This window comes from Cryptosporidium ubiquitum (genome assembly GCF_001865345.1).
Source record: "Cryptosporidium ubiquitum isolate 39726 chromosome Unknown contig_4, whole genome shotgun sequence".
NCBI lineage: Eukaryota > Apicomplexa > Conoidasida > Eucoccidiorida > Cryptosporidiidae > Cryptosporidium > Cryptosporidium ubiquitum.
The window spans coordinates 862,645-890,313 of NW_021639820.1; the positions used below are offsets into that span (position 1 = coordinate 862,645).

The following is a 27,669-nucleotide window of genomic DNA, read 5'->3' on the forward strand; positions in this document are numbered from 1 at the left end:
CAAAAATGACTCTTCACGAGTATTAAAGAGTTGATGTGTGATTCGCATTTGGATATTTGCAACCCAAGCCTATTATCGCATATATAATCGCCTTGGAAATTTTACATCTTTAGTTTGTTTTGAGTAGTTTGTTTTACTGTTAATCAAAATGTTAATTACTTTATTTCAATTGCACGACTTTTTTCTTAAAATTTATGATTTTTCTATTTCTCTTTCTCTTTCAATTCATAAAAAGGATTATCCACATGGGAAGAATTTAATCAGCCATTACGTGTATTTGATAAAGTTCATGCATGACTGGGGGGTTGAAATAATAATTTCTATACCGGCATGCAAGTACAATGCAAAGCAATAGTTGTGAATTTGCATGTACTTGGCGCCGACACGTAAGTATTTCTCTGAATTTATTATTATACAAATTATTAAATAATTTAAATTAATTCCAAGAAAAAAACCGATAAAGTTAATAATCGTCAATAAATTTAATATAGATTACGTTAAATTTTTTCTATTCGATTTATGTTTCTGAATATAGAAAATAGAAAAAAAAGTCAGTTATTAATTGGGGATTATAATATATATTAGTTATATTGAATTAAAATGGAAGAAGAGAATCAAACCAAAGAGTTGTTTGATTTATATGAAAAATACTTTTTTTTACCTAAATCAAGGTTAATGGAATTAGTTGATGATTTTTGCATATCTTTAGAAGATGGACTTAAAAATCACACAAATCCTCTAAAAATTAACAAATGTTATTCTAATTACAAACCTTTTAAGATGTTAGATTCTTGCATTGACAAGCTTCCAACCGGGAAAGAAAAAGGTGTTTATTATGCTATTGATATGGGTGGGACTAATTTAAGATGTGTTCGAGTGAATTTACTTGGTAATGGTCAAAGTGAAACCAAATTTAAGAAAACTAAGTTAACAGAAATGAAAGTTTTTGCCTCAGAGAAAGTCTTGAATGGTAGTAAATGCTCCAAAATTTGTCAAAAAGAAGTTAATATATTGGATAAAACAGTATCTTCAGAAACAATGTTTAATTCAATTGCTTCTTTCTTTAATGAATTTTTAAAAGAATGTGGCGATTTAAATGATTTAGGTAGCATTAACATCAATAGCTTTCCAATAGAGGTTGCTTTCACTTTTTCTTTTCCCACAATGCAATTTGGAATTGCTAATGCAAATTTGTTAATCTGGACAAAAGGAATTGAAACAGGTAGGTCAACAAACGATCCTGTAGAAGGTAAAGATATTGGCGATCAATTGAATTCAGCTTTTAAAAGAAATGGAATACCTGCTTGTTGTAAATGTATTGTAAATGATACTGTCGGAACTCTTCTTTCAGCAATGTATGATTTAAACGTTAATAATTGCAATATAAATAACCATTTTTCAAAAGTTAACGAGAATATTTCAAAAGAAGTTAATACACTAACCAGGAAATCTGAAAACAAACCATTGGTTGGAATTGTAGTTGGAACAGGAGTGAATGCTTGCTATTATGAACCAGACTCTTTAAATTTTGGTTATAAAGGAGTTATTATTAATACTGAATGTGGAGATTTTTATTCGTCAAAGTTACCCTCAACTGATTGTGATCTTACTATCGATTGGTTTAGCGACAATAGGGGAAAACAAAGGTTTGAAAAAATGATTAGTGGAACTTATTTGGGAGAAATTTCTCGGCTATTAATTATCAATTTTTTAAAATATAAAACACCCAAAATCTTTTTCAAAAAAGACTCATTCAAAACCGAACATATTGCTGAAATTATTAGCCAATTTAATGATAGTTATCATAATTTCAACCAAAACCATGACAGTAGTTGCAACCAAAATTTGAAGTCCATTGAAAATTACTTGAGAGAAACATTCTCATCGGATTTTGATCATAATTCTACTCATATTATCGCAAGAATTTCACAAATGGTACTTATGAGAGCAGCATCTTTAGTCTCAGTCCTTCTTGCAGCATTTATAAAAAGGATTAATAAGTCACACAATGAAGTTATCATTGCCATTGATGGATCTGTATGGACAAAAATACCCACATTCCAGAATTATGTTAAAAAATCACTTTCCTCTATAATTCAAGAAAGTGGGAATCTTGGTTCAATATATTTTTATGAATCAGATGACGGCTCTGGAAGAGGTGCTGCTGTTCTTGCTAGTACTATTAGTCATATACATTGACCATTTTATAATACACCCCACCACTTCAATTCTTTTTTTTTCGTGAATTATGTTTAATTATCATCCTTATTTATTAAATGGGCTTAACTGTTTTTCTTTAATTCAACGCACTTTACCTTCTTGACATTTATACATGCCTATGCCTATATACTCTGACTATAAAAATCAATAAATGGCGCGCGCGCCTCCCTCCTGATTATTTTAAAGTAACTAAAGATTATTATTTTATACAAGATTATATTTCATAAGGTAATAAAAATAATAATAAATTTTTAAATTACCTTTTGTGATTCAAATAAACCATTCTTTCCGTTGAAATTCATCTTTAGCAGGAGATTCTGTGTCTAATTTTTAGGCCAAATATTTAATTACTTTTAATATATTATAAACAGTATTTTATATTCGCAATTATTATGCATCTCTACACCAATGCAGGAAGGTTTAAATAATGTCAGTTCCACTTTGATGAATGATAATAAAACCGAGGAGGAAGATATTTTAGAGCAGCCAGCGTTTTTGGCAAACCAAAATCCTTTGAATGAAGAACAGAATATGGCTACAAACGTAGATCATGAACCATCATGGCTAATTTATCCATTAGAAAATTATGGAATCAGAGTCCAAGATAATGCTGATGAAATCTCGTCAAGCATCCCAATTAGTGAGATGAATGGATTTAATACAAAGGTTGATAACTTTTTAAAAGATGGAATCGGGCGTAGTGTTGCTGCCTTAATGCTTACTCATCGTTATTTGTGTCCACATGTAGTTTTACTTCAAAATGATTTAACCAGTGAATGGATGCTTCCAAATTGTACATATAAAGCCTGGGAAAATCCTCGCATAGTATTAGCAAACTTTTTAAAGTCAATATTTTTAACAAGTTCGAGCATTAATAGCAATAGTAACATTGCTAACAATAGCAGTAATAATAATGGTTCTAATGGCAGCTCGACAAATAATAGCAGTAATATCAATAATGCTTGTTCTGATAATGCAGTGGAGGTTGGAGAATACTTGGGAACTTGGTGGAGGACTGAGTTCAATTATTCTCCATTACCATATTTACCACCTCATTCGACAAGACCTAAAGAAACAATAAGGATTTATCAGGTAATTCTTCCTCCGAAATTGCTGTTTAAATTGCCAAAGCATCATGTATTAAAGAGCTTACCTCTATTTGATTTAGACCCAAATATATTTGGAATAGCTTGTGGTAGTATTCCTCAGCTTATTTCAAGATTTCAAATTCAGTCAATGGTCCAGTCAGATAATTAAAATTTATATTGATATTATTCGATTGTTAGTAGTAAAAGAAATAGATTTTGCTACATAATATTTTATATTATTCTGTCTTGTATTGCCTCTGTACACCCCCACTTAGTTATTTTTACTTAAAGTATTTTAATAAATAATGAATAGTAACAGGGTGATTACGATAGTGAGTCTAAATATTGTTCTTTTGAAGATGGACTCGGAATTCGATGATAATGAAATGAACATAGGCCCATATTTACTATGTTTTGCCAAAGTAAAACCCACCATTAAATTGTCTCTATCAAATATTGAATAGTATTTTCGAATAAAATTATTTCCAAGTACAAAAAGTGGGCCTCTTGGAGCTGGAATATCAAGAGGAATATACCCGATACTACAAAAATGTTCTTGTGGGCCCCAATAATAGCTAAATGCATTGAATGCTGATGGGCCACCTTCATCAATTACATAATCTTGAGGATCCATATGCATCTCTACATCATTTCCATGAATATCCTCGATCACATAAGTTATCCTAGGAGAAGATAGGTATTTATTACAGTCCCCCTCCAAAGGTATAACCTTGGTAATCTTTCTCATGAAATTACTTGGAGCTGTTGAAACAGATGAGCCAGTATCAATAGCTGCTTTACAATCCCCAAAACAATAATTAGTGGTAACTCCATTAATCTTTATATCTTTGACCTTGATTTCCCAATAATGGGACCCAACAAGGTGATGCCAGGTTACTTTTCGATTACCTGTTGTGTATTTTGGATCTGCGGCTCCAAAAGATATTGAGCCTGGAATACTTGAATCTCTTGAAATATAAACTCCAAAAAGATTTCTCGGCAAAATATTATGTTCTTTAATATTCTCAATAATTGTTGGAATATTGTTCTTTTTACTATTCTTATCTGGAAATCCAAGCCCTACTAAACCATCAAATGGTAAGTCAGCAAAAGGAGATGTACTTTCTTCTATAGCCATTCCAAAAGACTGATCCTCTATTTTTAGCTTTCCTATACTTATGACTTCTTTTCCAAATTTTAATACACAAGAGCCTGTTCCATATTGGATGTAAGTTTCCAAAGACCCATCCCCAAATTTTTGATAAGTTGTACTAAGACTTGGATCATACTTATTATGAGGCTCGCAACCTTTATGCTTACATTCAATACTAGGGATCCACACACTGGAACTTCCTGTATCAAAAATCACAATAAATTCCCTTGGAGGGGTTCCCACCTCGATTTTACCAAAATATTGACTATTTTGATAGTTTTTAAGATCCTGAGAGTCCATTACCTCCGAATACTTACTTTTGGTAATCCACCTTGAAAAATAGTTTCCTTCCGCATACTTCATTCCTCCCTCGGAAAGACCCAACTTTAACTCAACTTTTTGAGCATTTGTGTTAAATAACCCATTACTTAGTTTGGCTTCCATCCCTAACTCTGCCCTAGAATTTGACCTGATCTTATTAGATAACCCTTCGCAGAAGACTGAGAATTTCAGCATCATTAGTATAAAAACTATTTGAAACACCATCTTGTTTGCTATGTTTTACTAAGTTTAGTTCTTTACCTTTTAATTTGCTTTGAATTCCATTACTTTCCTTTTTTTTTTTACTTAATGCTCTATTTAATTAATGTTTCTTTCAGACTTATTCCTACCTATATTTCCTATTATTAACACTTTATTTTTTGAAAATAATTCTCGTCTGACTGACATGTAATTCTTGACTTTTCATGTTTTTTCTTTGCATGTAAACACCGGTACGTGGCCTCTAACATTAACCACGTAATAGGCGGCAAAAAAGCCGAAATGTGCCGCCGAGCTCCAGATAGCATGCCAATTACTTCATATTTTGTAAGATTGAGGATTTTAGGGCAAATAATAAGAAGGCTAGTTTTAATTCCAAAAAAAACTTGATGAAAAAAGGTTGAGAAAACAGGGGTTTTCTTTTTTATTGGTTCTTGTATGCCTTTTTTCTTTATCCGAAAGTAGGCTCATTTTTAGAATAAATTGTGGGGGAATCAGACGTAAAATTGGCTTATTAGAGGTATTTTGGTATATAAAAAGATTGGAGAGTGTATATTATTCTCAAAAATAGAATATTTATATACACACACAGACACATATACTCATTTATAAACATACTAAATCAAGCATGTCGGCTGTTAGACAAAAGGAATAGTAAGTTTAGTATATTTGAGCTAAAATTGGTACATTCATAACATTGGGTGAAAAACATTTAAAATTAATGCATGGCAGATTATTTTAATGACCATCCCATGGGTTTGTTTGTCTTTGCTCAAAACCGTTATTAAGTGACAGAATTCTAACATTTTTAACTTGTTTCTTTAGTGATTATTTATTCAAATTAGTTTTAATTGGAGATAGCGGAGTTGGAAAATCCTGCCTATTATTGAGATTTGCAGTAAGTTCATTTAAATTCAAGCAAATAGTTTTTATTTGCCTATATACTATGTTTTTAAAATGCAATACCTACTTTTTTTAACTAACTAGGATGATTCTTTCACAGACAGCTACATCACTACTATTGGAGTGGATTTTCGATTTAGAACTGTTAAAATTGATGATAAAATCATCAAGTTGCAGATTTGGGATACTGCAGGACAGGAAAGGTTCAGAACCATTACCTCAGCATATTACAGAGGTGCTGACGGAGTAGTACTTGTGTACGATACTACTTCAACTTCATCTTTTGACCATATTGATGAGTGGGTAACCGAAGTTAACCGTTACACAACTGACTCCACCAAAATTCTTATTGGAAATAAGTGTGATTTAGCCTCACAGAAGATGGTTGATTTTTCTACTGGGCAAAAAAAGGCTAAAGAGCTTCAAGTTGATTTTATGGAATCGAGCGCCAAAAACTCCACTAATGTTGAAGAATGTTTCATAAGCATTGCAAGAAAACTTCTGGAGAAAAAGCTAAAGAGCGGAGAAACTTTATCTAAACCCATTCACTCTCAAAACATCTACCTAAACCAACATGGTGATGGTAGCTTAATTTCGGGAATGCTTTCTTCGTGTTGTAAATAATTATAAAGTAATCAATGTAAAATTTATATGGCGCCAAATTCAAATAAAATAGTCTTAAATTTACAAGTTCATTTATACCTAAATATTATTAATATTAGTAAATTTCTCTAAGTAGACCTCTTTTTGAAATAATTGATGTTACATACTTGTATATAATGTACTAATATGGATTTTGTAGTAAAATTACCAGTTGAATTGGATGCAGATGAGTCTCTTGTAAACAATAGGAAGAAACTTTTGGAAGAATGGGGGGTGCCTGGGCCTTACGTGACTCTATGGCTAAAAGAGGATTTAGGAGATAACTTGAAAGTTCAGGAAAACTTGAAAAACATTTTTGAAAGGTTGGTCAAGTTAATTCACTCCATTTACATTTCAAGCATGACAGATAAGGATACATATTTAGCATTAGCATATAATAAAAATGACTATATTTCAAAGAGCACTTCAGGAAAAGCTCAAGTTGATTTTCCAAAGTCTTTGTTTGAAAAATATTCTCAGAATGTCACAAATGTCCCATTTTATAATCCTTTTGTAATGATTAAAGCTCTTCTTCTTTTGAAAAATATCATTAAAGATGAAATCTCCAAAGTTAACCAAAGTGCTGAGAAGCCTGGTAATCCTACGGATAACTATCTATACTTATTAAATCAATGCCTTTCTTTGGTGATGTTGTCCTTGGAAAACATATGTAAGCCTTCATTAGAGGATGCTTCGAGTTTGAATATTGAAATTGATTCATCTTATTTTGACGAAATAATTGAAAGTCTTTCTGAAGGTGAGAAACACATAAAGCATCCTATTGTACTCAGAAAACTTGGAGTGGGTGTTCATCCTGACCATGGAAGAGGACTCTACTCTACAGAAAAAATTGAAGCTGATACGAAAATTATTGAAATTTCTTTGTATCATGCACTATCATTTTACAATGCAATATATTCTGAGGATTTTGGGTACATTGCAAGATTTCTAACTAATCCAACACAGTATATTAATGAAATGAAGTCTGCAATTGGCGAAATTTCCACTTTATCCAACGGTTCTGAGCAAAATATTATGTATGAACCAATCGACCACGACTCTATTCTACTTCTTTTTACTGTATTTCAGGTTTCTAAAGGAGAAAAATCAAAATGGAATAAGATAATTTCTATGTGGCAAAATCCAACGCATGCATGCAATCAAAACATGTACATGGCGCCAAAAGAGGTCAGGGATTTTCTGTCACATGGTGGGAATGATTTTGGGAGTAGAATTTCCAATAGCATAGATGAACTTTATGATTTGATAAAACATGTGTATTTTCTCTTGGATATCGTTCAAAATGAGGCAAAAAGGTTGAGTGATCTCCTTGGAGACCAGAAGGTGTCAGAGTCCATAAGCTTTTTTAAGGATTTGGATTACAAAAGCATATTCACATGGAAGAAATTTAATCAGACAAAGTACGTTTTAGATACTAGGTCATTTAGTATCAAATGGTGGCCTTTAAATGAGGAGTTTTATAAGCACGAAAAATTAGGAAATATGAATGGTTTAAAAGTGATTAGTCAATCTAACGAAAATAATGATCATCTTGAACTCATTAGTATACCTGTTACAGACTTTTCACTGAATGGGGAATCGAATAATTTGATATTACCAGTACCTATTGATGGAGTACGTACAATCTTACCAATTGCTGATATGTTTAATCATTCACATTTGGCACAATGTTCATCTCCATTCTTGGATTTTGAGAATAACATGATTTCTATTAAGAATGAAGTGGAAATTCCAAAAAACTGCGAGGTATATATTAGGTATGGCATTTTGTCAAGCAGTGAATGCTTATTTGGCTATGGATTTATCCCTATAACAAAGCCTATTTCCGGCTTGTTTGACACACTAACATTAAACTTAGAACCTGAGGATGATGACCCATTGTATAAAATGAAGATTTTAGTGTTGAAGCATTCCAATATTCCAACTGATCACATATTTTCCAAACTATCTTTGGAGAAACTAACTAATCAAGATTTACTCTTTAAGTGTATAGATGTAGTAACATCTAATGATCCAATTTCTACTCTCAAAAATTGGGACAAAAACGGAGGGGAACCAAATAAATATTCTAATATTGATTACATGCAAATAGTCTATGAAATTTTAGAGAGTTTATTAAAACCCTGCATAGAACATCATAATTTGCTCCAAAGCTACAAATCTTCTTCAGCCGAGTTAAGGCCTTTTTGGTTCCAAGACTGGGGAGAAAGAGCTATATCATATTATTCCAGCCAAATAGATTTAATAAAACTTTCTCTAGCAAAGTTTAAAAAGAGAAAAAGTTAAAGACAGGAAAAAACAATCTAGAGTTAAATATAGCAAGAATAATAGAAGAATCTCATTCTAAACTGCACTTATTAGAACTTAGAATTAACTCTTTTTATACTAGAATTCGCTCTATTTGGTTCTTTAGCTCAGTAATCTGGTGAGACAAACTTGAGCCATCCTTTGATGTAATTGCTGCTGCTATAACTGGTCTAGATACTCCGCAAGCACGTCCTAGAGCAACTTTTGATCGGACAAAAACATAAGGAGTATTTTTATCTTCACAAACTAATGGAAGATGAAGAAGAATTTCCAAAGGCTCAGCATCTGCAGCGAGCAAAACCACTTCAGCTACACCTCTATTTAAAGCCTTAGTTGCTTCATTTGCTCCTTTCCTTAATTGCTTATAGCTGCAAGCTTGTTGCACCAAGTTAATAATCTTGTTGTTTAAATCTGGAGAAGCTAATGGAAATGCCCTAGGATTAAAACCTGTTTCTTCACTTGCCTCGTTTTGGCTCATTGGCAAATATTTATTAAAACAAAAAATTCGATTTAAATTTACTCGATGTCAAACTAGACTAAATTTACTTTTTAATTGGTTTCGTTCCTTGTTACTGTTACCCGGTAAATTCCCATAATTTTTTTCTATTAAATAAATTAAATAAGAAACTTATTCTCTAATCATATTTTACTTATTTAACTATTTATTTTTTAATTATTAAATTTTGACACGTATGGCGCCAAACTCAGGCGCCATAATTATTGCCTTTATCATTTATTTAATCATTTGAGTGCAAAGTTAAAACAATAACATTGTAAATTAGTGTTTTCCCTAATTAGTTTAAGTATTATAAAAAAAGAATTGCTTATTTTTCTTTAAAAATTTCTAGAAGTTTTCTGTTGCTCTTAACTTTGCTACTTGTTTTTTAAAAAATTTTGACTGACACATCTTCTTTTTAATTATTTTGTAAATTTGTTCTTTTTAAATGTGCTCAATGAACTTTTGGCGGGAACATTTTTTACTTTTTTTTTAAGTAAAGTATTCCTTTATACAAGTAATACCATAGGAATACAAAGAAAGCAGACTGATTAAGTGGTCGGGAGAGAAAAAAAATTGAAGAATTTTGGTATAATTTGTGATAAATGAAGGAGCTGAGAAAAGGTACATAAAGAAGATTAAACATTAGTAAAAAGAAAACAATGATGAATAATAACCAAAAATGCAAGGAAGAGTTTAATGAAAACAAAAGTTCTCATGAAAATTTTAGTGTGAATATTGGGGAAAATCATGAAATCAAGATAGGTAAAACCAACACTAAACATGAAAAAAGTGTCGAATCAGAATTCGAAATAAGTAGTGGTGAAGAGGAGACCCCAAAAAATATACTTGAAGAATCGGAAAAATACTTGAAAAGAGAGGTAGATATGCATCACAAAATGGCAGATAAGATGAGAGAAACTGTGGGAAGTGATGCAAATAAATCCAGATTGCAACTTTTGTTGGATCAAAGTGAATCATATACCAGCTTTATACTGGCAAGGTCTTTAAACCCTATTAAATATGGTAACGATGATGGCCAAATAGAAGAAACTGGTGAAAAGGTAGCCAAGAAACAAAAGCTTTCCACTCACAACCATTTTATGAGTAAGGATGATGATATTGAGCTTTTTAGAGAAACTGAAGAAGAAATTTATGGTTATCGACCTCACACTAGATTGCAAGTACAACCAAGTTGTATACAAAATGGAGAATTAAAACCATATCAGCTGGAAGGCTTAAACTGGCTTATTAACTTATATGAAGGGGGATTGAATGGGATACTGGCTGATGAAATGGGTCTCGGAAAAACTTTTCAGTCGATTTCATTATTAGCTTATCTTCGTGAATACCGTGATATTAAAGGGTTGCATCTTGTTTTGTCTCCAAAAAGTACTTTAGGGAATTGGATGAATGAAATTGCAAGGTTTTGTCCAAGCATTAGAGCTATCAAATTTTTAGGGAATGGTCAGGAAAGGTCAAATCTCATGGATAATGAATTAAGTCATATTGACGAAAGAGATCTCGAAAAAGGTACCTGTGATGTTATAGTCACATCTTACGAGATGCTCTTAAAGGAGAGAACTTGGTTTTTAAAAAGGAATTTTCATTCAGTAATAATAGACGAGGCTCATAGGATAAAGAATGCCAATTCCAAGCTTAGCCAAACTGTTAGACAGTTAAATACTCGATTTAGGTTACTTTTGACTGGCACTCCTCTTCAAAATAGTCTAAAGGAACTTTGGTCTCTTTTAAACTTCCTTTATCCAGAGATATTCTCTAGTTCTGAAGAGTTTGAGGCTCTCTTTGAAGCTCAGACAGGGGAGGAGGAGCAGGCCATTATTGGCAGATTCCACAGAATACTACGTCCTTTCATGCTTAGAAGAGTTAAATCTGAGGTGGAAATTGATATTCCTCCTAAGAAAGAGATTCTTTTATATGTACCCCTTACTAACATGCAAAGAAGGTTGTACAAGGACCTTCTTTCAAAAAATGTCGATGCTTTACAGGAGAAAGAAGGTGGAGGCAAACTTAGACTCATTAATCTTGCAATGCAACTTAGAAAAGCTTGCAACCATCCATACCTTTTTGATGGATATGAAGACAAGTCTGTGGATCCTTTTGGAGAGCATGTTGTAGATAACTCTGGGAAAATGGTATTAATGGATCGTCTAATTAAAAAACTGGTCTCCAAGGGGAGTAGGATTTTAATTTTCAGCCAGATGGCACGTGTATTGGACATTCTTGAAGATTATTGTCATATGAGAGGCTTTCCTCACTGTAGGATTGATGGAAATACTTCAGGAGATGACAGAGATAGACAGATTTCTGAGTTTAATAAACCTGATAGTCAGAAACTTGTATTTCTGCTTTCCACTAGAGCTGGGGGTTTGGGAATTAACCTGGCTACAGCTGACATTGTTATTTTGTATGACTCAGATTGGAATCCTCAGGCTGATCTTCAAGCTATGGACAGAGCTCACAGGATTGGCCAGAAAAAACCGGTATTCGTTTTTAGACTTTGTCACGAGCATACTATAGAAGAAAAGATTATAGAAAGAGCTAATCTTAAGCTTCAACTTGATTTTGCTATTATCCAACAAGGTAGGCTTAAAGGTCAGAGTTCGGTTCATAATGTTGGATTAGAAAATAATGCATTATCCAAGAATGAGTTAATGACAATGATACAATATGGTGCAAATGAAATCCTCAAAACTACAAATGTAAACATTACTGAGGAAGATATTGAAGCAATTATATCAGGGGGAGAAAAGAAGACAGAGTCTTTGCAGATGAAAATCCAGAAGCATATTCAAGGGTCTCTTATGAATTTTAGTTTGAATGGAAGTCACAATGGAGGAAAGGGAGAATCAGATAAGATCATTAATGCAGGAACAACTAATACTAACTCTTTATATGAGTTCGAGGGGATAGACTATAATGAGGTTCAAAAACAGCAGGATAGACAAGCCTGGGGAAAGATCAGTATTGAAAAAATTGACCAAGAACGTGAGGAAAGACGCAGAGGAAGGCTAGAGAATTATACCTTAAAGCTTATCCAGAAATACATTAATAGGCAGAACTCTGCACGTGGATTAGATAAGCTACCTCCGATGCATGATTGGCAGTTTTATGATAAGAAGAGGATCATGGAACTCCATAAGAGAGAATCCAGGTATGTGGGTGAACTACATGCAGGACTAATTAAGCTTTCCCAGACAAGTACTATTCCATTTATTGACGAAAACTCCCTACTAATTCCTATTGAAGAAATTCCAATGGACAAGCAGATAGAAGACATATCTTCAGAAGAAAAGGAAGAAAAGAGAATTTTACTTCAAAAAGGCTTTAAGACTTGGACAAGAAGGGAATTCAATTTACTTTTGAGATGTTTAGAAACTAACGGAGTGGAGAACTTGGACAAAGTTGAACAAGTTTTGTCAAATAAGGACAAGAATGAGATTAAGGACTATGTTGATACATTACTGAAGAAGGGTCCAGAGGAATTGGCTGACTGGAATAGATACTTTAAAAGGATTCAGTCTTCTAAAGAAGACCAAAAGAAAAGAGATGAACTTAATGCAGTGATCAAAGATAAGCTTTCAACTTTGAATGACCCCTGGAGAGATTTGGATCTTGAAAGCCTTAACATTTATAGTAAGCAAGCAAAGAATATGACATTTAACCAACTTGAAGATAGGTATCTAATTAATTATACATTCCAATATGGTTATGGAAGCTGGGACCAGATTCTATCTGCAATTAAAAATGACCATGTATTCAGTTTTGATTGGTTTATAAAAACCAGAAGTCCAAATGATATCTACAGAAGAGTAGACTTTTTAATTAAAGCTTTTAAAAAACGAGATCTTAGTAATGCTAATACTAATGCTAGTGGTAACGACCCAAATACAACAGGAGATCACACAAATTCTTAGATTATAGCTACTAAAGATTTGAATGTAAGGATGTAGCATTTTAATTATTGAATTTTTTAAGAAGATCCTGATAATTGCATTTATAAGTTTTTGCTCCTAATTCTTGATTAACCTTATTGTGAAATTCACACAACCATAGAACGAAGTCTTTTCTGTCATTTAAACTTTTTATAAGAGTTATGTTACAGATTTTAAAATAGGCAGAAGATCATAAGAGATCCAATTTGATTAAACTAAACTTACCTTGGTGGATTATTTTCAAGAATTTTTTTCATACCATTTCTACAAACCTTGCATGGGTAAAGATTAGAAAAGTGGTAAATCCAGTTTTTATATCTCTAAAGATGGGGAGTGAGTATGGTTAGCTAATATTACGAATTAATGTTATAGTGTTTATACCTCTTTATCGCTACTATTAGGATCTTCTGGGTACTTATTTGCCATATTATGTAGCTAAAATGATTTTAAAATTGAGTATAGAATAATTAATTTTATTTTTGAAGGCTTATTTGGATCTTTGAATTTTTTATGTACTTACGTATAACCAAGTAGCTGCTCCAATTTCTCTCAAGTTTGGAGGTTTTCCACTTCTGCCTTCCAGTTCCACCTTATTCTTGATATCAATCTGTGAAAAAATAAGTTAATGGGAGTAAAAAGAAGTAAAATTCTTCAGAAGATCGAACTGATCTTTATTCTATACTTACAAATTCATCATTGCAATTTTCCTCCACACATTGTTTATCTAGTTTTTTCCCAAATAGAAACATATATAAACATCAGTAACACTGATCTACTTACAAGAACAATAGTTTTATTTGAGTAATTCTTGAAATTTTTAAAAACTATACAGTGGCCTCAATCTAATTAAGATCACAAAAAAAAAATTTTTTTTTGTTTTGTTAAATTATGAATTATATTTAATGGGTTGGCGCCAAAAGCGGGTACCGAAAATTTTAATATATATATATTTAAGGTGGTTAGTCAATAATACATCTATTAGGAAAAACCAAAGAGAAAAGGTAGGCTTGGAACTGGCTTACAATTAAGTAATGATTTGAGTTTGATTTGAAAAGAAAGAAGAGAATTTAGGTGAATTAGTTAACGGTATTTTAATTTTTTTTCCAAATAATCAAAAATGATGATCTCTAAATGTGGCGCCTAAAGTTACCACCCAAACAGTTAGAAAAAAAATTCAATTTGAAAACAAAAAAGTTGATATTTATGATAAATTATTATTTTTATAGAAACTGAATTCTATGTATATTTTATAGAAGTTTAAACTGTAATTATATTTGGAGCAAGAGACTCAGCCTCAAATACTATCAGATATAAGTCAGATTTAAAGAGGATATTTGAAAGATGGAGGAAAATGTCTGTGAAGAAGCTCAAGACAATGTTTTTGAGTTCAAAGTTAACTGTTTGACAGACGGACACCTAAAGACGATTTCTATGATTATTTTGATAATTGTCTCAATAATGGATAGTTGTTCAGAAAATAGCTATTTTACTTATTTTTCACAAACTCTATTGGGATATATTGGCACGTGGCTTTCATTCTCACTTATTTTGTTTTTCTACATCTTAGGAAGAAGTTTCTATTTCAAAACTCCGTTTAAATTTCGTTATGTATTAATTTCAACTCTAATTAAATATATGCCTATATTTTTTACAGTCTTGCTTGTGGTGGTACCTATTTCTTTTTATCTAATGCCTGATTTTCCAGGTTGTTTACTTATTGATTATGAGCTTGATGATAATATTGGGTTTTTCTCATTCTATAAATTATACCTTGGGTTCATAAGAGTAACTACAGTTCGAAATTTTGTGAGATCAAAACTGTTAAATAAGGTTCTGTTTTGGTTTGCTATTCCAATAATTAAGATAACTCTCTTTCCATTCATTATCTCCATTTTATGTTCTTCACACAAAATTAAAATGATGAATCACGATGTACGAACTGAAGTTGATGAACTGTGTTATAGTGAAAGTTGTGTTCAAAACAGGTTGTGTTATAATAATGTGGAACTTGAATCTAATGGAATGGTTCGAAAAGAAAGTTATATAAAGGAGTTGTATCAAGATCTCGATCAACATAACTCCATTTCAATTAGATTCAGGTTCTTTACTCTTTTATTCACCTTCGTGTTATTCACTCTTGCTCATTCCTTCATTATGGTTTCAAATTTAGGAAGAGCATTCCAAATCACATACCCACTCAAACTTTGTTGGGTATATATATTCTGTCTATCTCTATTTGGGGTGTTGGATATCCTTACATCTCTAATGAACAACTACAAATTCGCATTGACTTTTCACTGTATTATTGGTTTCTTTCTTTTTGCCACCCCATGCTTATTTACTTATGATATGGATAATCTTATTGCAAAATACTATTCATTTTCATGTTTCTTTCTGCTCGGGATTTGGGACTCGTCTTTGGAGTTTATTACAGGGAAAGGAGCATTTCATCATTTTAAACTCTCTACTCTAATTAAGTATTTCTTGTTAAGTATATTTCTATATTCTGTAGCTACTGGCAGCAAACTTTTGTGGTTATATGACGTTCATTATGACTCAGATCTCACTCCCAGACTAAAAATTTTGGGATCCCTGGGAATTGCTATTTCCATTTATTATCTTTCTATTAAAAAGACTATATTATTTAAGAAAAAGTACCAATGGATTTACAAACTCAGAAGTAAATACTCCATGGATCCGTCCGTTTTCTGTTTCTTAAACTTGATCCCCTCCAAGAAAACTTTTTGGAAGATCCTTAAAAAAGACTCTTTTAAATTACTTTCTTTTGTCCCTATTACTACTTCTGGGATCACTTACGTGCTTTCTGTAAAGTTACTGTTTGGCGCCTTCGAATCTTTCTTAACAGTACTTTTCGTTTCTCCCACCTTAACTCTCTTCATAATGAACATCCCACAGACTTTTTCTCATATTTATACTCTTTATATGAAGGAAAAAAAACAAGATTTTTTTTTTACGTCAACTAATAATTGAATGTACTTTTTTTGCTTCCCGCCATTGCCTGTAAATGCATGCACCGCTTTACCGCCAAAAGAGTAGGGCAAAGAGACAAGTGGTTAGAATTAAATGGGTGTATATGGGTATCTAAAGTTATATATATAGTATATTTATGCATTTAGCAATTTAATTGGGGCAAATATCTAAAGTGTATATATGTGAATATATTTATGTACAGTTACATATATATGTAGGAGACCTGCTTCACTGGTAATTGGTAAGCAGGTGTAATAGTTGAGATACAAATGTTTCTTAGTGGTCGAGGTAATATTAAGGAAGCGGACTCACTATAGTTGTTGAATGTGCAAAATATCTTAAACTAAGAGGAAGAATTGTTTACTTGGGTTGTTGGATTAAAGTCTAAGTTTTTCTGAATAGGTTTCAGTATTAAACTATTCCACTTCTTTAAGGGGTGTCCTAACTAGAATCACACAGATGAGTGCATAGTAACTTTCTCTAAATAATAGTTAGTTCTCTCCATATCTCTAAGTCTAAGCTTTCACATACAAAGTTTATACAGTGTAGGTGCTGAATACTCGATATTTCACTGTTCAGAGAGGCAGGCATCCCTTCCTGGGATTCCCGGATTTTAATGAATGCAGGTACCCTACCATTTGAAATATTTGTCACAACTAATGCGTAGTAAAACTTCGATCGAGGAGGATAATAAGGCCGAGAAGTATCACGGGTTGAAATCTCCAATTGGACTTACATTTTTGAATGGGCTTGCAGTGTCATTTGCATGCACCCCATTGGATGTAATCAAAAATTATTGGGTATACAGAAATTCGAACGAAATTTTTAATCGTGAGCTTTGTGCTGATAATGATGTGAGACTACATCAAGCTCCAAGTAATATTAACACATTGAAAATCATCAGAGAATTATATAGACACAGAGGAATGCGTACATTCTGGACTGGCTTATTTCCAACAATGATGTTTAACATCCCTTCAAACATAATATTCTTCAACACTTACTACTATTTTCTTAATGCTATGGGATTCTCTCCCGGTATTGCTGGAATCCAGGCAAGAACAATTACAACTCTATTCGTTTGTCCAATGGAGTTTGTTAGGACACGAATCCAAGCTCAAATAGGTAATGAGTTATTTTTGAATCTAAACGGAGTCGGAGCCAAGGTATATAGGCGTAATGCACCTTTATTGGATTCAATAAGATGCATCAATGTGTATCAATTATGGTCAGGCCTTTGGATTACAATTCTGAGGGATGTGCCATTCACAGCAGTCTACTGGACTCTTACTGAAAAGTTGAGGATAATTTTGCAAAGGAAGATGGACAGTGGACCGAAAAAAACGATCAAGCTCTTTTCCATTGCTGCATTTTCAGGGACAGTGGCAACTCTTGTGAGCCATCCCCTAGATATTATAAAGACTAATATCCAAACCCACAGCTTCAATCACAACTTACTTGGGAAAGATCCAATCTCAGCCAGGAGGATTGTTTCTAGTCTATTTCAAAGAAGAGGTTTGAAAAATTTCTATACTGGAGTGTTTCCAAGAATACTCAAGATTGTACCGTCCTGTGCAATTTCACTAGCTTTGTTCGAACTTTGTAGAAAGTAGTCACTTGATTACAAGGCAAATTATGAATACTATCACTATTTTTTTAAATACATTTTGGCGATCTTCTCTTTCGCAAACATCAAATATGTACAGTTTTTGTTATTTTGAACCAAATTTACTTATTAATAACTCCTCTGCCAATCTTGTCGTGTAGTTTGAATGCTCTAAGCAATCCAGACAAGTCAAATATGGTTGATTATATTTGCAATACATCTCCCTAAGCCACACCACAAGAGTGAGATCTATTGACTCAACCAAGTCGTTGATTTCTTCGGAGCTTTCTTGAATACCTATCCCTTCTCCCTTTCTAGTAAATTCATTTTGAGAAACCACACTCTCTATTTCATCAATATCTTCATTACTATCATCATTTTCGCTCTGGCTATAATAAACCGGCTCTATTTTACGTCTTGAGTTCTTTTCCCTCATTAAAGTTAAGTTACATTTCTCTAATGAAGTACATTTTCCTTGTTACTATTGGAAAAAAAAATAATCTAAAATGTGTATTTGCAAAGATATATTACTCAAACAATTTCTTAATTCTAATTGTTTAGATTTCCCGCCTTCTACTTGACACTGAGAGATACATGCAAAATCGATAATTTAATTGTGGGGAGAGGCGGTGTTCAAAACAAAGACGAGAGGGTAAGGATGGCGGTTTAAGAAAAAAAAGGGTCTTTTTATTTCTAAAGTTGAAAACTGGACTTTTGGGTTCATTTGAAGACCTGGCTTTTAAGACTGAAGCACTATAGTAAATATCATTTTGTTGTTGACCTCAGCATAATATTTGTATGTTTATTTAAAGGAATTATTTAGGCTTTTCTTAATTTTATCTTGGCGCCAAATGTGTGCATAACTAAAATCCTTTTAAATAAGGAGCAGAAATCAAAGAAAGCTGAAAAAGAAAGTGGAAATAAAAGGTACATTTTGGAGATAAATGGTTTTAGAGTGAGGATATTCAATAAGGTAACTAAAGCATTCTGTTTTTTCTTTTTTTTAGAGTTTAGTCTAGTCATTTTAAGCTCTTTTCAACCACCAATTTTAATGAAATTCTGAGCAAGAAAGTTATAATGAGGCGGAGTGAGTCGAGCTCTGTACTACAGAGGTACAACAGTAGACGAAAGTCTTCAATATCAGGAGGAAGAACAGCATCTGCGAGTATGATTGGGACATTGACTCCAAAAAGCTTATCATCAATGAAAGACTCTTCCAAAAAGGAAAAGTCTACATGGTCAAGAATCTTTTCTCCTTTGACTTTTGGGTTTGAGAAGAAGGATTTCAGCTATGGTCGAGAAGAATCAAGTTATAACTTGTCAAGAAGAAGAACTCACGACTACAGTAAAACTTGTCCAAGTTTCCACCGAAAAGGATCTTTACGTCCAAGTCCAAATACACAGGTAAGAGACAGGAATACATCTAATCATGAAGATAATAGGAGCTCCCTACAGCTTTCAACTTCTGGGACTGATTTGAATTTGGACAATGATATTTTGGGATTAAATGATCTATCTAGTTGTGTTTTTGAGCCAGTTTTAGGTCAGATATCAAAAAGTAACAACATATCACGTGTTCAAGCATTTTCCCAGAAAGATACTACAGGGCATATCCAGAGGAGCAAGACAGCAGGGTTTTTCAAAGAGGACAAGAAGACCAACATTTATAATGTTTTAAGGATTTTAAGGTTTCATGATGGGATTTCTGGAAAAACATACAAATCTTTGGGAAGTAGAACAACGGATTCTGGAGGAGATACTGATTTAACTGTAAAAAGAAAAATAACAGGAACAGGATCTGGTATTGGACTTGGTTCATCTACAAAAAATACTTCTAATGATACCTCCGATAACAATTTTATTGAAATTGAACACAATCAAATTCAGTTTCTCAACAAGAATAACTTTACTGCTAATAGAAATACATCTATTAATGCAGCTCTCTCTAATAAGGAGTTTATTCAGGGAGACATACCATATTGTGATACTATATTATATTTAGATGATCCAAAGCCAAAAGAGTACGATACCTCTTTTTCAAAGCTTCATGACAACAGCTTTTATAAAGACTCTTTCAACAATAGATTTGAATAGTTAATATAAAGAATGTATATTAGTGATTAATAAACACTAAAACCTGTTTATCTAACTATTTAAGTGTATTTATTAAAGTATAATTATTTACTATGTATCTCAAATCACATACCATTTAGGCTGGGATCCTGATAATTCCCTTTAGTTGTTGCATAAAAGCTGCTGCTTTGAGAATCTTTTCAATTCTTGTAGTCCAGGATTTTCTACTTTGCTCAGAATTTGTAGGAATCCTCCACTGGTACCCTCGTCCATTACTTGTATTTCCACGAGCTGCTATAGTAAATGTCCTTTCGTCAGAGTCAGAAATCTGTAAACTCCATTCAGCTACTTTGAAATTAATAACTCCAAGAGGTGTTTTTGATCTAATATTTGATTCTTTAGGAGATAAAAAGTAATGCATCTCACATTTATATAACTTAACCCATCTAAGTTTGTGCCCCCAAGACCAAGAGTTCTTCTTCTCAAGAGGACCCTCATAAACCAGCTCATTAGCCTTTTCTACAAATGACTGAATCTTATTGAGCTCCTCTTTTGTGTATAATTTAAGGATTTCTTCTCTGGATGTTGTTATCGGTCTTTGAATTGTACTGGCTAAATTCTCCATTGTATAAGCGTGGGAATGATAGTTACCATGAGGTACTCTATCAGATCTATTTTTATAGTAATTAAGTCTTCTTTCGCTATGCATTCTATATAAGGCGTGATCTTTGTCAGTAGCTAAATCCTCTTCAGAACATTTCTTTGAGATAGATCTCCGTTTCTCAGTTAATGATAATCTTGGTATTACTAACTCAGCTCCTGGACCTTTTCCTTTTTGTTGATTATTAATGTGAAGTTTTCTCATACCTTGGTTGATTTCATCATCATAGTATTCGGAATCTTCTTTGTCAACTTGATCACTTTTTTCATCTTCGTATATATCTCTATCCCTTTCTTCTTTCCCATTTCTTCCTTCTTCAAACCTCGTACATGGAGAAGAATCTGTATTACATTGAGTACTCGGAGTATTCTTTATTCCAGGAGAGCTATGCCTCCTACTACCACTATTATCACTATATGAGCCGCTTTGGTCTCCCTCAATTTGCCAGCCCAAACCCAAACGTCCTTTCTCTTTTTCAATTTCTTGGACAGTCCCAGTGAAAGATTCAATATTCTGTGCTGATTCTATAATTTCCATTGGGTCCTTAACATTCTCCTCCTTTAAGTTACCCAATAATCCCCTTTTCTTAATTAATACAGTGTTACCATCAGCTCCTAAACTTTGTTGGTCAAATAAATTCTCCCTCCTTGGTATTGAAACTATCTCTCCTGTAGCTTTATCATACATATGAATTGCTCCAGGAGACCCAATTTTGTACTTTCTGATTGGTTGTTTTACTTGCTTTGACATCTTCTCTTCAAATGCTGCTCTTGCTTGCCTAGAATCTTCCTCATTGGGGTCTGGAGCTACATAATTTACAATCTTGGAAATAGGAGAAATTATTTCTTTAGCATCATTATACATCATGTTAAAAACCTGAGACCAAGTAATATCGTCATCCTCACTTTCTCCCTCATTTTCATTATTTTTCATATATTTTGAATTTGCATGTTTAAATTCTTCATGTATGGCGCCAACTTCTCCTCTGTTTACCTCTATGACACTTTTCTGATTTTGCATTTCAAATCTTCATTCCTTGGTCATTCATTAATTAAAACCCTTTGATATATTCCAGTTGTGTTTTCCTACCTTTTTTTATCAGCCAAATTACTTTTTCAACCCTAATAAATCAACAAAAAAGAAATGTATATATTTATTTATATATATTTATATATAATACAATACCTATAAACCTTCTCAACTCCAATCCAGCTCTTTTGGTATTTTAACCTCTACCTAACTCAAGTTATAACCTTTTTTTTAATCTCTCACGTTTTTCCTTTTCTGTCTATCTCTCTTTAAACCTTTTCTTTTTTTAAAATGTCACTTTCATGTAATTCTAATATTTTTGTCAGGCGGGAAAGGAGGAGGGACCTAGCGGGAACACCAACGTACCGGTGAAATGTGGCGGTAAATTTGCATGCACATAAAAACGGCATGATCAACTGTTTTAAAAAGCAATATAATTCCAAAAAAAATGAAAAGGTGACTATTTAAGTTTAATAAACTACATAGCGTGTAATGAAATCGTCGAAATTATATTTGAAAACTACCGCTAGATCGCATATTGCAAATCAACTTGGTGAAGTTGCAAAGAATCTACTTAGAAAGTGAATTTAATCTCTTCTTTATGAATTTCATTCTCTTCTTTAATGCTTTTATAGCAAGTTTATCGCTTTCACTCCTTTCTGGTTTAGGTTCGCATGATTTCTTAGAACATTTTGAAATCTTTGATTTACGGAACATTGAAATCAATCTCTCCCCTGGAGTAGATACTACCTCAGGGTATCTGAGAATATCCTTTGCATTATTTGCAAATTGGCTTTTTCTTGGGAATTCCTTTGCAATCAAGTAGAGCATAATAGTTAAATCATCCATTTCTTCAATGAGCAATTCAAATTCTCCCTTTAAAACTCCCTCATGATACATTGAACTTAATCTGGATTTCAAATTATCAAATTCTGATCTAAGTTTTGTAAGTTTAGTTTGAACCTTTTTACCCCATCTTCTAACTACAAAACTTTTTGAGTTTAGAGCTAAAGCTGATGATGGAATTAAACTTCCGTCCATTAATTGATATGCAAATACTAATCTATTTGACTCAGATCTTAAGCTTGAGATAATTTCTGGTACACGATAAAGATCCTCTTTTGGAACATCTCTGGAGAGTAAATAGATTCTTGGAATGAAATCATTTGAGTATTTTGGTTCATCTTTCTTTGATAGTCTCTTCATACAAGATGGGCCTCTGCAATTCAAGTTGATAAAAGGTTTTCTTTTGAAGAATGACTTGATCTTGCCAAAGAATGATCCTACTTTGTTTTTAGATCCAGTCTCCTCAACATTTGGATCTTTATTAGAAAAGTCTTCATCCATATCTTTCTTATCTTCAATTACTATTTCTTCTTCAATTGAATGATTAGCAATTACTGGGTCCTCACTTAAGTTATCATTTGAAAGTTCGGAATCATTACTAAATTTCTGAATATTCTTATCATCCTCTTCCTCCTCTTCATTATTTCCAGAATAACTACTTAAAGCTGGAGCCTCACTAACATTTGAAGTCTCTTCATCTTCTGAAAGTTCTTCAATATCAATTCTTTCTAATGGTTCTACAGCTTTTTCTTTTGAGATTATATCCTCTGATTCTTTACTGAATCTATATTGTTCATCTAATTCAATATGAGGGTCCTCATTTTCAAAATATTCAGAGTCACTATCATGAATTGCTTCTTCTGAAGATATTCTTTCAGTTTTGAAGTCCTCTTCATTCCCTGCCAAAATTCTTGCTTTTATCTCAGATTCCTCATCTTCACTGTAAGAGTCAAATAAATCATCTTTTGGTTTTTCCAATTTAATGTCAATTTCACTTTCTACGTGTTCTATGTCATTAGAACTAAGGTTCTCAAAGATTTCATTTTCACTAGCTACAGTAGACATATCATCATGAATATCCTCAAAAACAACTTCTTGACTATTTAGTCTATCTTCCAAAGTGTCCTCATATGTTTGGGTTTGGCCCTGTGTGTTCTTCTTTCCCTTCTTTGAAGAGCATGATGATTTATTTTCATCATCCTTTAAATCAGAGGATGTATTCTTAGAAAACCCTACCTTTGGGAATTTATCAAACTTCGATGTTTTCTTTTCTTTTAATTTATTCTTTTCCTCCTTTAATCTATTCTTCTCTTCTTTTTCTCTCCTCTTTTTCTCCTCTTTGTCTTGTCTTAATCTCTCTTTCTCTTGTTTTTTCCTTAATTTCTTTTCCTTTTTATCACGCTTTAATTTTTGTTTTTCTAAGACACCATCAAACTTATTTTTGTCATCCATCTTTTCCTGATTCTTTGGAGCTGCAAAGGTAACTGATGGAAAACTCCAACTTTTCTTTTTCTTGTCTTTAACTGATGAATTTGTGTTTAAATCTGCAGATTCTTTAGTATTGACAGAATCCCCTACATTTACGTCATCTACAGTTTGATCGACATTATTAGGAACTTCATCCTGATTGACATCAAACTCTCCAACATTTCTCGTGTTAATATCCTCATTGTTTGTCTCTACATCACTTTGGTTTTCGTCATCTGAAGAGATATTATCAATGAAACTTCTAGTAGCGATTTCTTGAGGATCAAACTCATCTTCAACCTCAACATCGGTTTGAGCCTGAGTCTCAGTCTCAATATCATCTATGTCATCCTTAGAAATATCTCCTCTCTGATCAATTTGAGTAGATATATTTTCTTCATCAATAGGGAACTTTCCATAATATGGTTTTGATCTCTTAACAACCTTTAATTGAGGAGATCTTTCCTCGTTTTCTTTTATCATTCTCTCAAAATGATTAATTCTCTCTCTAGTTAATCCTTTTCTTCCTGTATGTGGAACTGGTTCATTCTCATATGCAATAATAGATTGAGAATATATAAGAAAAATGAATGGGACTGTTAATAGAAAGTTAAAGACTTTCATGATTTCAATATCAATTTATATTCCAATTCAAAGTTATAATTCTTAAAATGTTTATGTGAATTTAATTTGAAAAAAAAAAATAGTAAAATGAATGTAAATATGTATTGTGTAAAAAATAAGTAGAATCTATTTATTTCTCTTTTATTAGAGAATTGATTTAATGATTTATTAAATTTACTTACCTATTTCTGTATGAACCTTCTACTTGATACCCTTTATAAACATTTATTTTTTTTCTATCCCCTATTTAAATTAAGCATGCCATTAGACCGGGCGTGGCGCCAACGTACGTGTCTCAACGGGTATCTGTAATGATTTAATATTTGAATGATATTTAGATTTAAGAAAAGAAAGAGTAGGGAATAAGGAGAGAAAATGAACTTAAAATCATATAATTGTAACATTTAGGAAGGGTATAGGTTTGGTCTTTTAGAGTTGTTTAAAGACCATATTTTGCATACTACATACTAATAAAAAGGTTCATTGATTAATTTTTTTGAATATCTAGGAGATTAAAAAATTTCACAAAAGATAGTTTTTTATAACTTTTTATATGATTACACTCAAATGTATTAGATAGATGGTTAAAAGTATAATTAACGATTACATCCACTCATCTTCACTAGTTTGTTCCGTTTCTTCTTTATCATTATCAATGTCGGCCCTTCTTTTTTGAATTGCCTCCACCAGTGAATCCATCAAACTGCCATTACTGCCAGCTCTTTCCACTTTTTTGGAGGAGCTACCTGAGTCCTTATTAAGTTTTTTCTCTTCACTAACATTTTTTAAACTTTTTCTTGCGGTTTTTAGTGAATCTGGAGTTAATTTTAATGGTTCTTCTTTAAATGATTGATCAGATGATAGTTTGGTCTTTGATTCCAAATTCGGTTTACTAGTGGTTTTTGTTTTTGAGAGTGATGAAGAGCTTAAAGATGTAGGTAGAGGTGGTGGTGGTGGTGGAGGTGGAGGTGGAGGTGGTGATGATTGTGATTCTTCAGACGGAGATGGTAAAGACTCTTCAGGTGCAGATGGAGTTTTTTTTGTTGTTGATGAACTTGAAGAAAGATCTTGGTCATCTGAACTCTTTTTTGGTTTCACTACGAAGGTATTTACTGGTTTTTCAACTTTTTTCAATTTGACAAGTTTAAAGGGGTGAGGTGACTCTTCAGGTGATGACTGAGGATCCTGGAAAGGTTTTGGCATTATCTTGGGTTTTTTTGAAGAAGGAGTAGTTTTTGAAGTGGGCGTTTTTTTATCTTCTTGGTCAGTACTTGTAGCAGTTGTTGCAGAAGTAGATTCCGTTTCAGATGTTGGTTCAAGTATAGATTTCTGTTCTTTAGGACTTTCTTCATCCTCTTTAGGAACATTTTCGGCGTTTTCACTAGGTTGTGCTTGTTTTTTAAATTTATTAACTTTTGCATATAATGCTTCAACTTTTTCAGGATCTTTTTTTGTTTCATCACTTTTTGTTTCATCACCTGATTGAGCTTGTTTTTTGAGTTTATTAACTTTTGCATATAATGCTTCAATTTTTTCAGGATCTTTTTTTGTTTCATCATCTTTTGTTTCATCACCTGATTGAGCTTGTTTTCTAAGTTTATTCACTTTTGCATATAATGCTTCAATTTCCTCAGGATTTTTTTTTGTTTCATTATCTGATTGAGGCTTTTCTTTTTCTTCTTCTCTTTTAAGTCCTAATTCTTCGATAGTTTGGTATCCATCCTCATCTTCACTAGAATATTGATCAGCTTCACGTGTTTCTTCAAAATGTACATGTTCAGGTTGCCCTCTTTGACTTATTGGAATTTGAGGTTCGATATCAGGCTTGGGACTTTTTTTCTTAAATATTTTCAATTTTGGAATTTTTCTTTTTCGTCCATCTTTACCTTTTTCCTTATGCTTGTCACCTTTATCAGACTTTTTTGTTTTTAATTTACCAGTCAAGTTACTCATAGATTGACCTAAACGACTCATAATACCTTTCTTATGCTTTTTCTGATTTTCCTCTCCATGCTCATCCCCTTCACTTTGTTCGTTATCATCTTTTTTAGATGAATAAGGTCGTTTTTTATGTGGTTTGGAAAATAATCCTTTGACTAATTTTAGTTTTCTTTTCCCTTTTTTACCACTCTCATCCTGGCCAATTTCTGGTGCAGATTTGCTTAATCTATTACTTAACTTAGGCATTTTTTTCTTTTTACCCTTTTTATCTTTTTTACTTTCGGTTTCTTCATTTAGCTTGCTATCTGAACTTTTAAAGAGTTTGAAATTGCTTACTGACTTTCCAAGTTTCTTAAACAAACCACCTTTTTTCTTTCCCCCAGTATCAGTAATATTGTCATTACTATCATCCTTAAGTGTGTATGATCCCCTTGCGCCCATTTTTAAATTAGGTGTTGATTTACTAAGTTTACGTTTTAGATCTACGCCTTTTTTCTTTAATTTTTTGGCAGCCTTCTTTCCTGCTGATTTTAAAGATGATAGAGAAGAAGTAGAACCAGAAGAAGTAGAACCAGAAGAAGTAGTAGAATCGGAAGAAGTAGTAGAATCAGAAGAAGAAGACGAAGTTATTGATTCTCCTCCTATACTCTGTGTATCATCATTTTCATTTGGATCAATGTCTGTATATTCTTTTTCAGAATTCCGTTTATATCTCTCAGTGTAAATATCTCGACTACCCCCGATACTATCATCACTATTACCTTGAAGTGTATATGATCCACTTGCACCCATTTTATTTTTTAAAGCCTTTTTCTTTTTCTTTAATTTTTTGGCAGCTTTCTTTCCTGCTGATTTTAAAGATGATAGAGAAGAATTAGAACCAGTAGAAGAAGTAGAAGAAGTAGAACCAGAAGAAGATGACGAAATTGCTGAAGTGATTGAGTCTCCTCCTATACTACGTTTATCATCATCATCTTCTAATTCGCTTTTTTTAAGATCACTTATATTTGGATTAGATTGCGGCTCCTTATCTAGAGAAGTAATATCCGAAGTTGAAGGGTCCATTTTAGGACCTCTTTTTCCAGATTTTTCTTCCTCATCTATT

General features: G+C 32.6%; 15 protein-coding genes across 15 annotated transcripts; 8 read left to right on the forward strand and 7 right to left on the reverse strand.

Annotated features, from left to right (window-relative positions):
• Positions 1-600: 600 nt before the first annotated feature.
• cubi_02509 (hexokinase I) lies at positions 601-2,199 on the forward strand (the record flags this gene model as incomplete). Its single annotated transcript, XM_029019520.1, has 1 exon — positions 601-2,199. One exon carries the CDS (start codon positions 601-603, stop codon positions 2,197-2,199), a length of 1,599 nt encoding a protein of 532 aa, XP_028874641.1.
• Positions 2,200-2,664: 465 nt separating this feature from the next.
• cubi_02510 (uncharacterized protein) lies at positions 2,665-3,477 on the forward strand (the record flags this gene model as incomplete). Its single annotated transcript, XM_029019521.1, has 1 exon — positions 2,665-3,477. One exon carries the CDS (start codon positions 2,665-2,667, stop codon positions 3,475-3,477), a length of 813 nt encoding a protein of 270 aa, XP_028874642.1.
• A 126-nt stretch (positions 3,478-3,603) lies between these two features.
• Positions 3,604-4,980, reverse strand: cubi_02511 (membrane bound aspartyl proteinase; the record flags this gene model as incomplete). The annotated part of the gene is made up of 1 exon (XM_029019522.1): positions 3,604-4,980. One exon carries the CDS (start codon positions 4,978-4,980, stop codon positions 3,604-3,606), a length of 1,377 nt encoding a protein of 458 aa, XP_028874643.1.
• Positions 4,981-5,629: 649 nt separating this feature from the next.
• Positions 5,630-6,528, forward strand: cubi_02512 (uncharacterized protein; the record flags this gene model as incomplete). The annotated part of the gene is made up of 3 exons (XM_029019523.1): positions 5,630-5,655; positions 5,827-5,899; positions 5,989-6,528. 3 exons carry the CDS (start codon positions 5,630-5,632, stop codon positions 6,526-6,528), a joined length of 639 nt encoding a protein of 212 aa, XP_028874644.1.
• Positions 6,529-6,693: 165 nt separating this feature from the next.
• cubi_02513 (SET domain-containing protein) lies at positions 6,694-8,853 on the forward strand (the record flags this gene model as incomplete). Its single annotated transcript, XM_029019524.1, has 1 exon — positions 6,694-8,853. One exon carries the CDS (start codon positions 6,694-6,696, stop codon positions 8,851-8,853), a length of 2,160 nt encoding a protein of 719 aa, XP_028874645.1.
• A 94-nt stretch (positions 8,854-8,947) lies between these two features.
• On the reverse strand, positions 8,948-9,352 carry cubi_02514 (RNA binding domain-containing protein; the record flags this gene model as incomplete). The annotated part of the gene is made up of 1 exon (XM_029019525.1): positions 8,948-9,352. The coding sequence occupies one exon, from the start codon at positions 9,350-9,352 to the stop codon at positions 8,948-8,950; it is 405 nt and encodes a 134-aa protein (XP_028874646.1).
• Positions 9,353-10,032: 680 nt separating this feature from the next.
• cubi_02515 (uncharacterized protein) lies at positions 10,033-13,308 on the forward strand (the record flags this gene model as incomplete). The annotated part of the gene is made up of 1 exon (XM_029019526.1): positions 10,033-13,308. The coding sequence occupies one exon, from the start codon at positions 10,033-10,035 to the stop codon at positions 13,306-13,308; it is 3,276 nt and encodes a 1,091-aa protein (XP_028874647.1).
• A 40-nt stretch (positions 13,309-13,348) lies between these two features.
• cubi_02516 (uncharacterized protein) lies at positions 13,349-14,075 on the reverse strand (the record flags this gene model as incomplete). The annotated part of the gene is made up of 5 exons (XM_029019527.1): positions 13,349-13,472; positions 13,552-13,646; positions 13,708-13,761; positions 13,847-13,933; positions 14,013-14,075. 5 exons carry the CDS (start codon positions 14,073-14,075, stop codon positions 13,349-13,351), a joined length of 423 nt encoding a protein of 140 aa, XP_028874648.1.
• A 592-nt stretch (positions 14,076-14,667) lies between these two features.
• cubi_02517 (uncharacterized protein) lies at positions 14,668-16,317 on the forward strand (the record flags this gene model as incomplete). The annotated part of the gene is made up of 1 exon (XM_029019528.1): positions 14,668-16,317. The coding sequence occupies one exon, from the start codon at positions 14,668-14,670 to the stop codon at positions 16,315-16,317; it is 1,650 nt and encodes a 549-aa protein (XP_028874649.1).
• A 659-nt stretch (positions 16,318-16,976) lies between these two features.
• Positions 16,977-17,930, forward strand: cubi_02518 (mitochondrial carrier protein; the record flags this gene model as incomplete). The annotated part of the gene is made up of 1 exon (XM_029019529.1): positions 16,977-17,930. The coding sequence occupies one exon, from the start codon at positions 16,977-16,979 to the stop codon at positions 17,928-17,930; it is 954 nt and encodes a 317-aa protein (XP_028874650.1).
• A 99-nt stretch (positions 17,931-18,029) lies between these two features.
• cubi_02519 (uncharacterized protein) lies at positions 18,030-18,359 on the reverse strand (the record flags this gene model as incomplete). Its single annotated transcript, XM_029019530.1, has 1 exon — positions 18,030-18,359. One exon carries the CDS (start codon positions 18,357-18,359, stop codon positions 18,030-18,032), a length of 330 nt encoding a protein of 109 aa, XP_028874651.1.
• Positions 18,360-19,000: 641 nt separating this feature from the next.
• On the forward strand, positions 19,001-20,017 carry cubi_02520 (uncharacterized protein; the record flags this gene model as incomplete). The annotated part of the gene is made up of 1 exon (XM_029019531.1): positions 19,001-20,017. The coding sequence occupies one exon, from the start codon at positions 19,001-19,003 to the stop codon at positions 20,015-20,017; it is 1,017 nt and encodes a 338-aa protein (XP_028874652.1).
• A 115-nt stretch (positions 20,018-20,132) lies between these two features.
• On the reverse strand, positions 20,133-21,677 carry cubi_02521 (pleckstrin domain-containing protein; the record flags this gene model as incomplete). Its single annotated transcript, XM_029019532.1, has 1 exon — positions 20,133-21,677. One exon carries the CDS (start codon positions 21,675-21,677, stop codon positions 20,133-20,135), a length of 1,545 nt encoding a protein of 514 aa, XP_028874653.1.
• A 579-nt stretch (positions 21,678-22,256) lies between these two features.
• On the reverse strand, positions 22,257-24,623 carry cubi_02522 (uncharacterized protein; the record flags this gene model as incomplete). Its single annotated transcript, XM_029019533.1, has 1 exon — positions 22,257-24,623. One exon carries the CDS (start codon positions 24,621-24,623, stop codon positions 22,257-22,259), a length of 2,367 nt encoding a protein of 788 aa, XP_028874654.1.
• A 603-nt stretch (positions 24,624-25,226) lies between these two features.
• Positions 25,227-27,629, reverse strand: cubi_02523 (hydroxyproline-rich glycoprotein DZ-HRGP precursor; the record flags this gene model as incomplete). The annotated part of the gene is made up of 1 exon (XM_029019534.1): positions 25,227-27,629. The coding sequence occupies one exon, from the start codon at positions 27,627-27,629 to the stop codon at positions 25,227-25,229; it is 2,403 nt and encodes an 800-aa protein (XP_028874655.1).
• Between the last annotated feature and the right edge of the window lie 40 nt (positions 27,630-27,669).